This window comes from Mesocricetus auratus, unplaced genomic scaffold (assembly GCF_017639785.1).
Source record: "Mesocricetus auratus isolate SY011 unplaced genomic scaffold, BCM_Maur_2.0 Super-Scaffold_100011, whole genome shotgun sequence".
Classification (NCBI taxonomy): domain Eukaryota; kingdom Metazoa; phylum Chordata; class Mammalia; order Rodentia; family Cricetidae; genus Mesocricetus; species Mesocricetus auratus.
This window is the reverse complement of record NW_024429195.1, coordinates 74,894,066-74,907,131: the sequence shown is the minus strand read 5'-3', so window position 1 is coordinate 74,907,131 and position 13,066 is coordinate 74,894,066. Positions and strand designations below refer to the sequence as shown.

Genomic DNA, 13,066 nt, shown 5'->3' with positions numbered 1-13,066 from the left:
TAGGGTCTACAAAACAATGTGCAGAATATTCAACAAATGGGACCAAGCATTCTGCTGGGATTTTTCAATGTCCTATGAATGACTATCATTGCTCTCAGGTCCTGGCAAGGAACTCTGGAGTCCAACTTCCACAGGTGGCTGTTCAGCCATTACAGTTCAGATCTTAGAATTGCTTTGTCAAGAACATCTGATTCCCCTTCCAGCTGGTACTGATTTGCTTCTGTCCTATAATTCACTGTTCCCAGGAGAAAAGAATGTTCCCAGAGAACTCTTTTACCATTCTGATTGTTCCCAACTTTCTTATCCATTTGGCTTCTGGTGTGTTAATCCTACTCCATTAGTATGGTTTTCTAAAAGATAGGTTTGTATATTTCGGTGTGTGAGCCTGTATTAACAGTCCATGGTTAGAGAGGCTCATGGAAGGGAAGGCCTGCTTCCCTGCTGGGTCTGTTCCATGGCTCCTCTCTGATAGATGTAAGCATCTGGTGCAGGATTTGTGGTGTCAGGACTCAGTGCTGACAGAGATACTCAGCCAGCTTAAGACTCTGGATTCCATCAATAGCACAGCAAAGGAGTGGAAAGGAAGGGAGACAGGCAAAGAAATATCTGGCACTGCTTTCTGCACACGGAACGATGAATATTGTTCATCGCCTCATGTGTAGATGAATACTAATAGTTTAAAGCTAGACGACTGAAGTTTTCTTCTGTATGCTAATTTATGCTAATGAACAGGAAATCAAACAAGTTTTATTTGTTGTTGTTGAGAGGTTTTCCCCTTTAGCAAGCCATTTTAATATGAACTTCACGGCCATCTGTGTATTTGTGGAAATCAGGTGGGAATTCAGAACTTCCTTCCAACCCAAATATAGAAATGAGCGAAGTCATCAACATGCATTAATTATCAGCCTGCCAGGAAAAGACTGGAGGGCAAGATTAATATTCTTTATGCAAGGTAAAATGAAAAGCAGATTATACTTTACAACCGAGCAATTTCATAGTTAATATAGTAAAGAAGTGTTAATGGTCTAAAGCAGAAACTAGAATGTATACTAGGAAAGATGCCCACAGAGAACAACAGCAACAATCAAGCTAAGATGAAAATGACTCAACTGGACTGACTGATACCAATTGGTTTAGAGAAAAACCATCCTCCATTGTATACCCATGGCTGACATCGTTAGCTGGTCCTGGCGACAACTCGTCCTGTCTTTCTGTACACGGTTCTTCTCAGGAGCTTCTAGACACTTGGTGAGTGATAATGTAGATTATTATCCAATGACGTCTCACCCCTTCTACAGGCAGAGTGCATGTCCCTACCTTACTCACACTGAACACTGCTATGAGCAGTATGGTGGGTTGGTAAGACAGGCCTTCAGTAAGCCTGTGAGAGCTGACCTCTAGCTCTTGCCCCAGTAACTGCTGTGAATGGAGCATGCTGGGGGCATAGCTAGAGCGCATAGCGGGTGCTCATGGGGCATGTCTGAGCCCCATCTGTAGCCCGAGACAGAGCACAGGAGAAGAATCAAGATGTTCTTAGTTGCAAGTCACTGAGGGATGTTTGGTCCATCTTAGATGAGCCTTATGTATCATCCTTAAAGTGAAGACCACAAGGAAAGGAACAGAATAAAGTAGACACATCATCCAGAATTAATGACGATCCGATAGAAGAATAGGTAACCATGCTGGAAGCATGAGAAATGAGACAAGTTTCGGGTTGCTAGGCTGCTCTGTGCAGGGTCAGAGGCACTGCCTCTAGTGAACTCATCTGTATGATGCCAACGAGAAGGGAGAACCCAGATGGAGGTGTGGATAATGACCCAGAAGCCCGAGATAGCAAAATTCTACCAGGCCTGAGAACAATAAAGGTCTGAGAATAAAGTCTCATGAGAAAGCTATCTAATCAACATTTAACCTCCAACAAAACATTGTTATGCTGGAAACAGTCTTGGTCACTGAATCATCTACAAGGAGCTTGGACGGACAATGGTGTGAGATGGGAGGCGCGAGAGCATCACTGAATGGTGACCCTTCCGCTGAGAAAGCTGATTCCTGAGGCCATGAGGCAACCAGTGCCACCTGGTTGAATTAAAGGGAAGATTTTCATCTTCTTTGTCTCAATGGCGCACTCATACCAACAAACAAATAAACCACCACCAACAGCAACACAGAGACATCAGTCTTACTGAAACATTCAGCACCCCATTACTCGTTGGCACCTGTTTCAGTGCTTAGTATATGAGAAACATTCAAAAACTATTTTTGACAAGTGAATGAACAAATGCAAAAATGAAAGTTAAATACATTACTGTTGAGTCCACCATACATAAATGAAAGTCATAAAAAACAGTAGTAACGTCCATTTAAACTCTATTCACCTGGCTTTCTTTAGTTCATTTGATAGACTGAAATGCCTGGCATGCCTAAGTGGTGGTGTGCTCTATTGCAGATGAAATAAAACAGTGCAGATCCTGCTATCAGGAAGCCAGTGGTAACCTAATGAATGGATGACAACTTAAATACACACACTCAAACAGACACACAAATGTAAAATACTAATAGACTAAAGAGCCCTGGGAGAGTCTGAGTGGGGAAATGTTTTAGGCTGGAGGATCACAGAAACTCTCTCAAACAAAAAGTTACCATCTGACATGCATATATGTTAAGACAAACAATATAAAGTTGTATCATTCACAGAGCCCTGACATGCAGCATTCAGTCAAGAAACATGTACACTCAGGTTGAGAACTGTCACACCCTATTTTGGCAACTAGTCCCAGGATCCTGGAGACTCCCGAAGCCATCATCTCTTTTAAGCAAAAGGCCAACAAATCACAACAATAAAGTCTTCAAGAGTTGGTTGCATGTACAAAGAGAAGATTCTGGAAAATTCTGTAGACATTCAAACATACCAAGTAAATAATCTGTATATGAAGAGAAAAGGTCCACAGTGGCAAACTCTGGAATGTTTGGCAATGCCGTGAAACTAACGTTGTCAGTTCTAGCATTCTTCTTTCCAACCAGGAGGTTGACCGCCAGCACAGCTTCACTGACCTAGAATAAACACATCAGAATTTATAAATTCTGTGTTAGTACAGGCTGTGGCTTGATTGTGCCCCTCTAAGTTCATGTTCTTGGAGTTTGAGCCCCACTGTGTCACCAGGAGGAGGGGGGGACATTGAAAGAGATGATTAGGTCAAGAGAGCATAGCCCTGAAGTGTGGATTGAGAGAGTAGTCACAGGATGAGCTCCTTCTTACAGGAGACTCTGCCTCCCCATTTGATTTCTGCTCCTGCTCTTCCACCTTCTACCAGGCAATTACAGAGCAAGAAGGCCATGACCAGGTGCCAGCCCTTGATCTTGAACCTACCAGTTCAGGAGTAGATTCACATTTAACATGACTTACCCAGAGTGTGCTGTTCTGTTGAAGCAGCACAATACAGACAGAAACAACAAGCATGAAGATGTGAATTCATAAAATAATATTTAATATACATTGGAAAAAATCACCACAGGATAAAAGCATGTGATCCCTGATGTGTGCAATATGAAGCACAATCGAGCCAACTGGTTAGATTTGACAATTCAATTAAAGCATAAGTCACTTTAAATAAGTTACATCACCCAGCTGGGATATGCATTCGCCCAAATGCTGGACAGGTGCACATGTATATCCAACATTTCATTAAGGGAAAATGGAAACAGTTGTGTCTTCTTACTAGAGATTATAAATGCTACACAGGTGTAGAGGCCATTTGTAAAGTTTCTAAACAGACATGGCAGGCAGAAATCCCTCCCAAAGTGTAACTTTTCCTTTCTCTCAAGCAGATCCATCGTACTGCTATGACAGCTGATAGATGGAAGACACAAGTCAACAGTGGAAGACGCAAGACAGCAGAGAGTCAACAGTGGAGGACACAGAGATGACAGCAGGGAGAGTCAACAGTGGAGGATACAGGGAAGACAGCAGGGAGTCAACAGTGGAGGACACAGAGAAGACAGCAGGGAGAGTCAACAGTGGAGGACACAGGGAAGACAGCAGGGAATCAACAGTGGAGGACACAGAGAAGACAACAGAGTCAACAGTGGAGGACACAGAGAAGACAACAGAGTCAACAGTGGAGGACACAGAGAAGACAGCAGGGAGAGTCAACAGTGGAGGACACAGAGAAGACAGCAGAGAGTCAACAATGGAGGACACAGAGATGACAGCAGGGAGAGTCAATAGTGGAGGACACAGAGATGACAGCAGGGAGAGTCAACAGTGGAGGACACAGAGAAGACAGCAGGGAGAGTCAACAGTGGAGGACACAGAGATGACAGCAGGGAGAGTCAACAGTGGAGGACACAGAGATGACAGCAGGGAGAGTCAACAGTGGAGGACACAGGGAAGACAGCAGGGAGAGTCAACAGTGGAGGACACAGAGATGACAGCAGGGAGAGTCAACAGTGGAGGACACAGAGATGACAGCAGGGAGAGTCAACAGTGGAGGACACAGGGAAGACAGCAGAGTCAACAGTGGAGAACACAGGGAAGACAGCAGGGAGAGTCAACAGTGGAGGACACAGAGATGACAGCATGGAGAGTCAACAGTGGAGGACACAGAGATGACAGCAGGGAGAGTCAACAGTGGAGGACACAGGGAAGACAGCAGAGTCAACAGTGGAGGACACAGGGAAGACAGCAGGGAGAGTCAACAGTGGAGGACACAGATGACAGCAGAGAGAGTCAACAGTGGAGGACACAGATGACAGCAGAGAGTCGACAGTGGAGGACACAGAGATGACAGCAGGGAGAGTCAACAGTGGAGGACACAGGGAAGACAGCAGGGAGAGTCAACAGTGGAGGACACAGAGATGACAGCAGGGAGAGTCAACAGTGGAGGACACAGAGATGACAGCAGGGAGAGTCAACAGTGGAGGACACAGGGAAGACAGCAGAGTCAACAGTGGAGAACACAGGGAAGACAGCAGGGAGAGTCAACAGTGGAGGACACAGAGATGACAGCATGGAGAGTCAACAGTGGAGGACACAGAGATGACAGCAGGGAGAGTCAACAGTGGAGGACACAGAGATGACAGCAGGGAGAGTCAACAGTGGAGGACACAGGGAAGACAGCAGAGTCAACAGTGGAGAACACAGGGAAGACAGCAGGGAGAGTCAACAGTGGAGGACACAGAGATGACAGCATGGAGAGTCAACAGTGGAGGACACAGAGATGACAGCAGAGAGAGTCAACAGTGGAAGACACAGATGACAGCAGAGAGTCGACAGTGGAGGACACAGAGATGACAGCAGAGAGAGTCAACAGTGGAGGACACAGAGATGACAGCAGGGAGAGTCAACAGTGGAGGACACAGATGACAGCAGAGAGTCAACAGTGGAGGACACAGAGATGACAGCAGGGAGAGTCAACAGTGGAGGACACAGAGAAGACAGCATGGAGAGTCAACAGTGGAGGACACAGAGATGACAGCAGGGAGAGTCAACAGTAGAGGACACAGAGAAGACAGCAGGGAGAGTCAACAGTGGAGGACACAGAGATGACAGCAGGGAGAGTCAACAGTGGATGACACAGAGATGACAGCAGGGAGAGTCAACAGTGGAGGACACAGAGATGACAGCAGGGAGAGTCAACAGTGGATGACACAGAGATGACAGCAGGGAGAGTCAACAGTGGAGGATACAGAGATGACAGCAGCGAGAGTCAACAGTGGAGGACACAGAGATGACAGCAGGGAGAGTCAACAGTGGAGGACACAGGGAAGACAGCAGGGAGAGTCAACAGTGGAGGACACAGAGATGACAACAGAGAGAGTCAACATGCACACACTGACCTGTGCAGCAGCTCGTATTGCAATCCAGGCCAGTGAGCTGAACATCTCGAATCGAGTTGCTACTGGTTCTTTAATAGAACTGTGCCTTTTGGAAAGAGGCTAAAATAGTACAAAGAAAACATTTTAGGATAAATATATTTCAATATTTCTTGACAAACCTAATCTTTTCCAGATGCCATGTTGGTGGAATAATATGCAGCCATCAAGAAGTATAATATATTACTGCCATAAAAATGTTTAAAATAAATCAAAAGGAAAAACAGGTTAAAAATTTGTATATAAGTATGATTCTACTTTTTAAAAATGAGCATACACTACTCTATATATAAACACAAATTATACCAAGTCTTCAAAAGAATTTTTCCTAATTTTCTATAATGAGTTTATGTGATTTATGTAATAATTTAATAAAATATCTTTTTATTGATGTCAAAATCAATTTAATAGAGGTTATTTACCATGAATGCATTGTGGGCAAAGACACCAGGAGTGAGGATATTCGCATTTGTTCTGTTTCTCTGTTGTTTTGACATGGGTCTCAAAACTCTGCAGGTTCCAAACTCAAGATTCTCTGGCCTCAACCTCCTGAGTGACTCAGTGGGTTTTGATATTATGTTACTATTATGAAAAATGCTAATGGGATTTCATAACTCCATAGAATAGTAGAACAGAAACCACAAAGGACAGTTTTTACTGTCACATATATATTCATATACATTCAGTTTTTAAACTTAAGAAGTTTAAGGCTACAAAAAACAAATACAGCAAATACAGTAACTTATACTTTTAATGATAACTGAAGTAAATTAATTTTAAGTCAGTTTTTAAAAATTTAACTAATTAGACCAAGTATGGTGGCACAGGCCTTTAATCCCTGTGGAGACAGAGGCATATGGATCTCTAAATTCAAGCCTACCCTGGTCTACAGAGTGAGTTTCAGGACAGCCAGGGCTACAAGAGAAAAAAATCAAAGAAAAATTAAGTAATTAGACCCCTATGTTTTAATCTTTTGATATGCATTTTAGCTATTTTTTTTTATTCTTCAAGAAAACTGTAGAATTAGACATGTAGTGACTCGAAGCATGTCAATTATTTACTTCTGTCTAGAACACTTCCGCAAGTCTGGAAGGAAGAGTGACAGCCATGAATTGAAGAATCCAGAGTAAGGTGAAAGCAATTAGTAACACAGACTCCGGGAAACGTAGCCACTTTTAATTGAAGCTTTTGATTACTGAGGAGGCTGGACCTGGGCTAAAATAGACTTTAAAAAATTGCCAGAGACTGATCAAGACCCCCTGAATCTGGGTGTCAGTGAGGAGGCCTAGGTAATCTATTGAGCCTTGGCAGCAGATCAGTACCCATCCCAAGTATACACACGGACTCTGGACTCCCATAGAACAATGTGAGGTGCACTCTCACCCTGAACTCTTGGGGAAGGGTCTAGGCCCTGCCCTATATGAAATGACAGACTATGGACACCCCCATGGAGGGCCTCACCCTGGGGGAATGAGGGGATAACGGGGGGGGGATGGGGGGAGGGCACGGGAGGAGGGGAGGGAAAGGGAGAGGGACCTCGAACTGACTTGTGAAGCAACCTTGTTTCTTATCTAAATTTAAAATGGAAAATAAAAAAAAATAATAATAATTAAAAAAAAGAAAAAAAAATTGCCAGAGAAAGAACATGATGGGTTTTCTATTTTAGATAGGGTAGTATCAACATTGCACAGTCCATGTGACCAGAGAAAAAAACAAAGGGAAAACTTAGAAATGATTGGAAATGAAGACATAAAAACATATTTACTTGTAAGAGATGTGATCCTGTATACAGAAAATCCTAGGAGAAACACACACACACACACACACACACACACACACACTATTAAAATCAACAAGCATGGTCAGTGAGGGCATGAGATATAAAATTCAACAATATGTGCAAATCAATGACATTTCTACAAGTAAATTCTATAATATATGTCCCTGAAGCCTTAATATTGTTAAGATAAACTATCACCAGACTGTACTGCAGCTTCAGCAGAATTCTTCAAATATCCAATTCACTTTTCCTTTTGTAAATTGGGAAGCAAACTGGAAAACATGTGTGAAGATGTGAAGGTCTCCAAGTATGAAAAGAATTTTGAAGATGAATCATGGTGTTGGAGGATATGCGCTCTGAAACCTGAGACCTTACGAAAATCTATAGCAACAGAGAGTGAAACACCCATAAAGGGGACTCAAAGATCAATGGATTTTTAAAGATCTTAGCATGCCACTCAAAACACAGCTTCTAAAACAGAAAGAACTCATCCTGAACTTTATAAAAATTAAAACTTCTTTGTCTCTAAACACCACAAGCTACTAGCTGGAAGGGAATATTTGCCAATCGTACATCCAGTAAGAGATCTATGTCTAGAATATGTACAGATGAAAAAAGCTGTCACAACTGATTTTCTCTTTGAACTGTTTTCCCTCATTTAACTGCCTTCTTCTAAACTTTCTCATCTGTGAGGACTTCTACAGTATTCCCACGAAAGGAAATTAGTTTGTCTGGCGTCTCCACCTTGCCATATTGTGTTTGCAATACTCAACAAGGTACCATTCAATTGTGTCTTTCCCTTGCTAGACTCTGGGCTCTATAGGAAAAGTAAAAGAACATGCCTGGTACCACATAAAGCCCTTCAAAAATATTTGGATAAAGAATGAATAAATACATGCACATAAATGGTTAGTTCGATTTAACTAATTATTGGGTAATCCACTACATATAAAATACTTAATGAAGAACATAGATGCTGAGTCGAAGCTATGTAAAGTTAATGGTGCCTAATACATCATGCTAAATACTTTGTTTATGCTCCTAGCCACAGTAACAGAGGTGAGGAAGCAAGGCTTCCAAAGTCACTCTGGTGCATCAGGATGAGATCCAAGCTTAAGGCTGTGCTGCTTCCACTGGCAGAAGTGAAGCAATACTACTGTTTTTGTTGTTGTTCTACATTTTATTTACTGATTTTGGGGGCACATGTATGCCAGGGTGCACATGTGGAGGTCACAGGACAACTTGCTCTAGTCGGCTCTCTCCTTCGACCAGGAGCATCACAGGAATCAGGCTTGGTGGCAAGTGCTTTTACCAAACGACCCAGCTCAGTGGCCCCGCTCCTACGGGTTGTTTTAAGAGCTTTTGTGTTGTTTCTATTAAGACAAATTTCAAATGTTACATTTCCACAGCCCAAATATGTCTGGATGAATGTTTTTATTTATTTTGTGCTTTTTTTCTGTGCCTCTAGTAATTTTATAACTTGTTAAAATATTTGCTATGTCAAGATATACAGATTGTATGGAATTATAGTCCTTTTTCCCTTGAAATCCTATCTCACACTCATAATTACAAGTGCGTCTCTCAGACATGTCCAGAAAGTGATGTTACCCATGCCTTTCCACTTCTTTGCAGCACTCTTCTCTATGGAAATCACACACTTGTTTTCCTCTAACCAGTAATAAGCATTTTTATCTTACCACTAGAGCAACCTTTCCCAGCTTGTAGTCATTTTGATTTTTTAAATGGTCATACCCACCTAAGGCAGCTAGCATACAAATAATCTGATTGATCAAATATATTTTCCTAAAGTTTTATGTTATGTTTATGGCATGTAAAAAATAGAGATTTGAAACTGTTGTAGTATTGGATGCCTGTAATCCCAGCATTTGGGAGGCAGAGGCTGGTGGATCTCTGTGAGTTCTACATGGAGAGGTTCGGACATCCAGGGCTATACAGAGAGATCTTATCTGAAAACGAACAAACAAACAAACAAAAATTTGAAAAATATCTTGGGAGAGGGAGGTTGCAAGGGCAGCGAATGGATTCAGAGATGAGTAGAATTGAGATGCATGTGAAATCCACAAAGAATCAATAAAAAATTTTAAAACATGAAGAGATTTGATCCCAATGTTTTCTGAAAAGATCTCCTCACAGAATCAATGGTCATTATTTGGTAAGGATAAAATATGAACATTTATCACAATCCAACAATAGTCATGTCATGGAAACCAACCTGGCATACTTCTTCCATTAGGGTCTTCCTCAGGCCAGATGCTGGGTATGGCAGTGCACCCCTGCACATGAGCAAAACCTGGGAGTCCGTTGGAAACCCCAAACTTCAAACCCACTCCCTTCGGCAAGCTTTGGGGGGATGTTTCTGCACCTTAGTTTTCAGGCACTGAGGTGGGTGGTGCAGCCTTCTTGGCTCTGCACAGTTCTCACCGTGTCCAACACCTCCCACTGTGACATCACACCAACGTGCCTCCTTCATTTACCATCATGACATTGGGCAAGGTACCTCCTTCACTTACCAGTTGACATCACATCATACAACCACCTTCATTTACCATCTCAACAACCCAAATCATTTCCTCACCCTAAGTTCACTATCAAGGGCCCTTCTCTTCCCCCTTCTCCCTTGTTCCCTTCTGATTTTCCATGTCTGCTGCCATACAGTCCTGCCTCCCTCCACCAGCTGGATGGCAAGAGGGACTGTGATCCTCTCAGCACAGACTCATCACCTCTGTCAAAGTACATCTGTGAGATATGAATGATACTGACAGGGCATTATTAGTTTCAAAAATACAATGTGTCCATTCCTATATTCTCCTCTACATTCCTAACCATTCATTGCCTTTGAATATTTACATAACTAGGATTCTGTGTACATCATTTTAACAAGGAGAGACACTGAAACGAAATCAATTTCCAGAGTTCTACCTAAAATCTCCAAAGAGGCACCTGACTTACAAGTGTGACTACAAAGCAATGAGTTAATGTCTTCAAGTCACATAGGAAAATGCCTCATTATTTCAGTCCCACAGAATTACTGAAAACAATCAAAGGCTTCTAATTCCTCTAAAAGCAGCTGTTACCTTGAGTGATGACGGTGTTCCTGAAACTTTTCTCTTTGGCTTCTTCAGATAGAAATACATAAGGGCAATTTCTAGGTAGGAATCTCGTATCAATCTAAAATGATAAGACATTAAATTTAGCTTCACCTTTCTCTTGTACAATCTCTTTGTACTTTTCGCCAACAATGTCTGGGAGAGTAAACAGTAATAATAGGCAAACAAGTGTTCTTCCCTAACCTATGCATCTTTAGGCCGCAGCTAGTAGGAGCTTCATTGGAAATGAGAAGCTCTTGAGAAAGCACAACATTCTACTTAGTCTTGCACTAGCAACAACCCGGGCTATGACTGCTACAAAGCTTAACAAAGACCTTTCTGGGATATTCCAGTGAAGTAGTCACTAAAAATTCATTGCAAAAGAAGCCATGCTTGAAAACCAGGCCTCTGTCTACTCTCCTATGCTAATTAAAATAGAACTAGAGAACTCCACAGACAGCAGTAATAGTCACATTTATATATGTTCTACCAAAGGTATCAGTTAACATCTCTTGGATCAGTGCTGGTGTCTAACAGTGGCTTCCCATCAATATTGAAGTCATTTCTGTGCAGAATAAGTAGACTAATGGTATAGATGGCTACAGAAACTGTGTAAATAAATCCTTCTCAACTCATTAATATCCATGGTAGGTTCTTCTAGTTGTAAGCCAGTTGTCCACAGGAAGTCCCCCACAGTCTTGATATTGACAGGAGACCTAGGTCTAGGTGAGAGCCACTTTGTAGCCTAGAATGCCACTATGATAAATGGGAAGCATCCCACCTTTTCCTGTAAAGGAGGCCTTAGGTCCGAGCCAAAAGCAATAAGCTTGGGAAGCAGGTCAGTAAACATGCTGCTGTCTGAACAACCCCAGTGTATGAGCCTCTGCCATGACAAGGTTTCTCTTTCTTCCTTTCCTTGAATCTTCTGTGTACTATCAACCAGAACTCAGACCACACAGGAGTAGTTCTACAAGAATGAATGGTTTGCCATTACCCTGAGTTCTGATCATTTCTCAGGCTTATTTGAATAGCATCGAAAAAACTCTCTACTTCTGAAATTGGAGATTTGTCTTCTTTCAGCATTTGACGCTCTATTCTGCCTGCAAGAAGAAAAGACACACACAAAGATGGTTTTCCATTTTTTATAATTTATAACAGAAGAGCAAATGCTTCACTCTGCTAACTCTGGAAGATGGACTGTTGTCCTCCTCTTGTCTTTCTGACATTTCTTGGTGAAGGATATGCTGGGATAAAACAATTAAAGCTTCCTTCCCCAGAAATGTCTGGAATGCTTTCAATAAAGACACCTTTAGCTTCCCAATACCACTGGCCTTTATACTTTACTTTCTCTATTATTTTACTTTGTGATTCCTGTCCTCTAATATCTCTTGCTCTTGTCTATTTCACAAATACCAAAACCAAGGGGCTCAGCTCTATCTTTATATTCATTGCAGCAGTATCCATACGTACAAACACAGAATAAGCATGAGTGCTCTTTGCGGCTAAATAGGTTTTTCAAAATGTGACACACAGACACACACACACACACACACACACACACACACACACACACACACTGGTTGTGAGCCTAGGCTTGAATGACTGAGCTATCTCTTCAGCCTAGTTTTTAAGTCTTAAAGATAAACTTAACAAAAGCCAGGCAATAGTGGCGTATACCTTTAATCTCAGCATTCATGGAGGCAGAGGCAAGTAATCCCTGATTTCGAGGCCAGCCTGGTCTACAGAATGAGTTCCAGGACAACCAGAGCTACATATAGAAACCATGTCTCAGAAAATCAAAAAATAAAACACAATAAACTTAATGAAAGCTGAATCCTTAGGAAAAAAAAAGCAAATGCTTAAGATGATGCCAATGCCCACCCAGCACTTGACTCCCAGCAACCATGGCAACCATGGTGGATACCATTCTTCAAGCCCAAGAACTGAGAGAGCTGTCCTACAGGAGAAATACCAGGAAAGCAACTCTTACAGTCACCATGAGTAAGATCCACAGTTTTTGTGTCGCAGGAGTGAAAGGGGGAGGGGGTGGGGGGTGGCAGACCTCCCATCTAGGCATGCTCATTCATGCTCATTTAATAGCTGCTGGTGTGAGAGATGTTAACTGTCATGTGACATGTCTAGTTCAGTAAATGATAGCAATCGTTACACTTTGACTTTCCTGCAGAAAAATGGCCACAGTGGAATCATATGAATGCATTGTCCATAAATTCTAAAGACAGGTATTCTACAGTTATTAAATTTTAATGTAATGCTGTCTCCTACTTATAGAAATTAATCAAAATATCTA

The 13,066-nt window shown here is 42.0% G+C and overlaps 1 protein-coding gene across 1 annotated transcript in view; it reads right to left on the bottom strand.

Moving 5' to 3' along the window:
- Cfap54 (cilia and flagella associated protein 54) overlaps positions 1-13,066 on the bottom strand; it is a 290,811-nt gene that overhangs the window by 71,236 nt on the left and 206,509 nt on the right. The window contains exons 58-61 of the mRNA XM_040755053.1: positions 11,753-11,858; positions 10,747-10,840; positions 5,836-5,934; positions 2,910-3,051 (exon numbers count right to left, since the gene is read on the bottom strand). Coding sequence (XP_040610987.1) covers positions 2,910-3,051; positions 5,836-5,934; positions 10,747-10,840; positions 11,753-11,858 — 441 coding nt within the window. The remainder of the gene's footprint in view (positions 1-2,909; positions 3,052-5,835; positions 5,935-10,746; positions 10,841-11,752; positions 11,859-13,066) is intronic.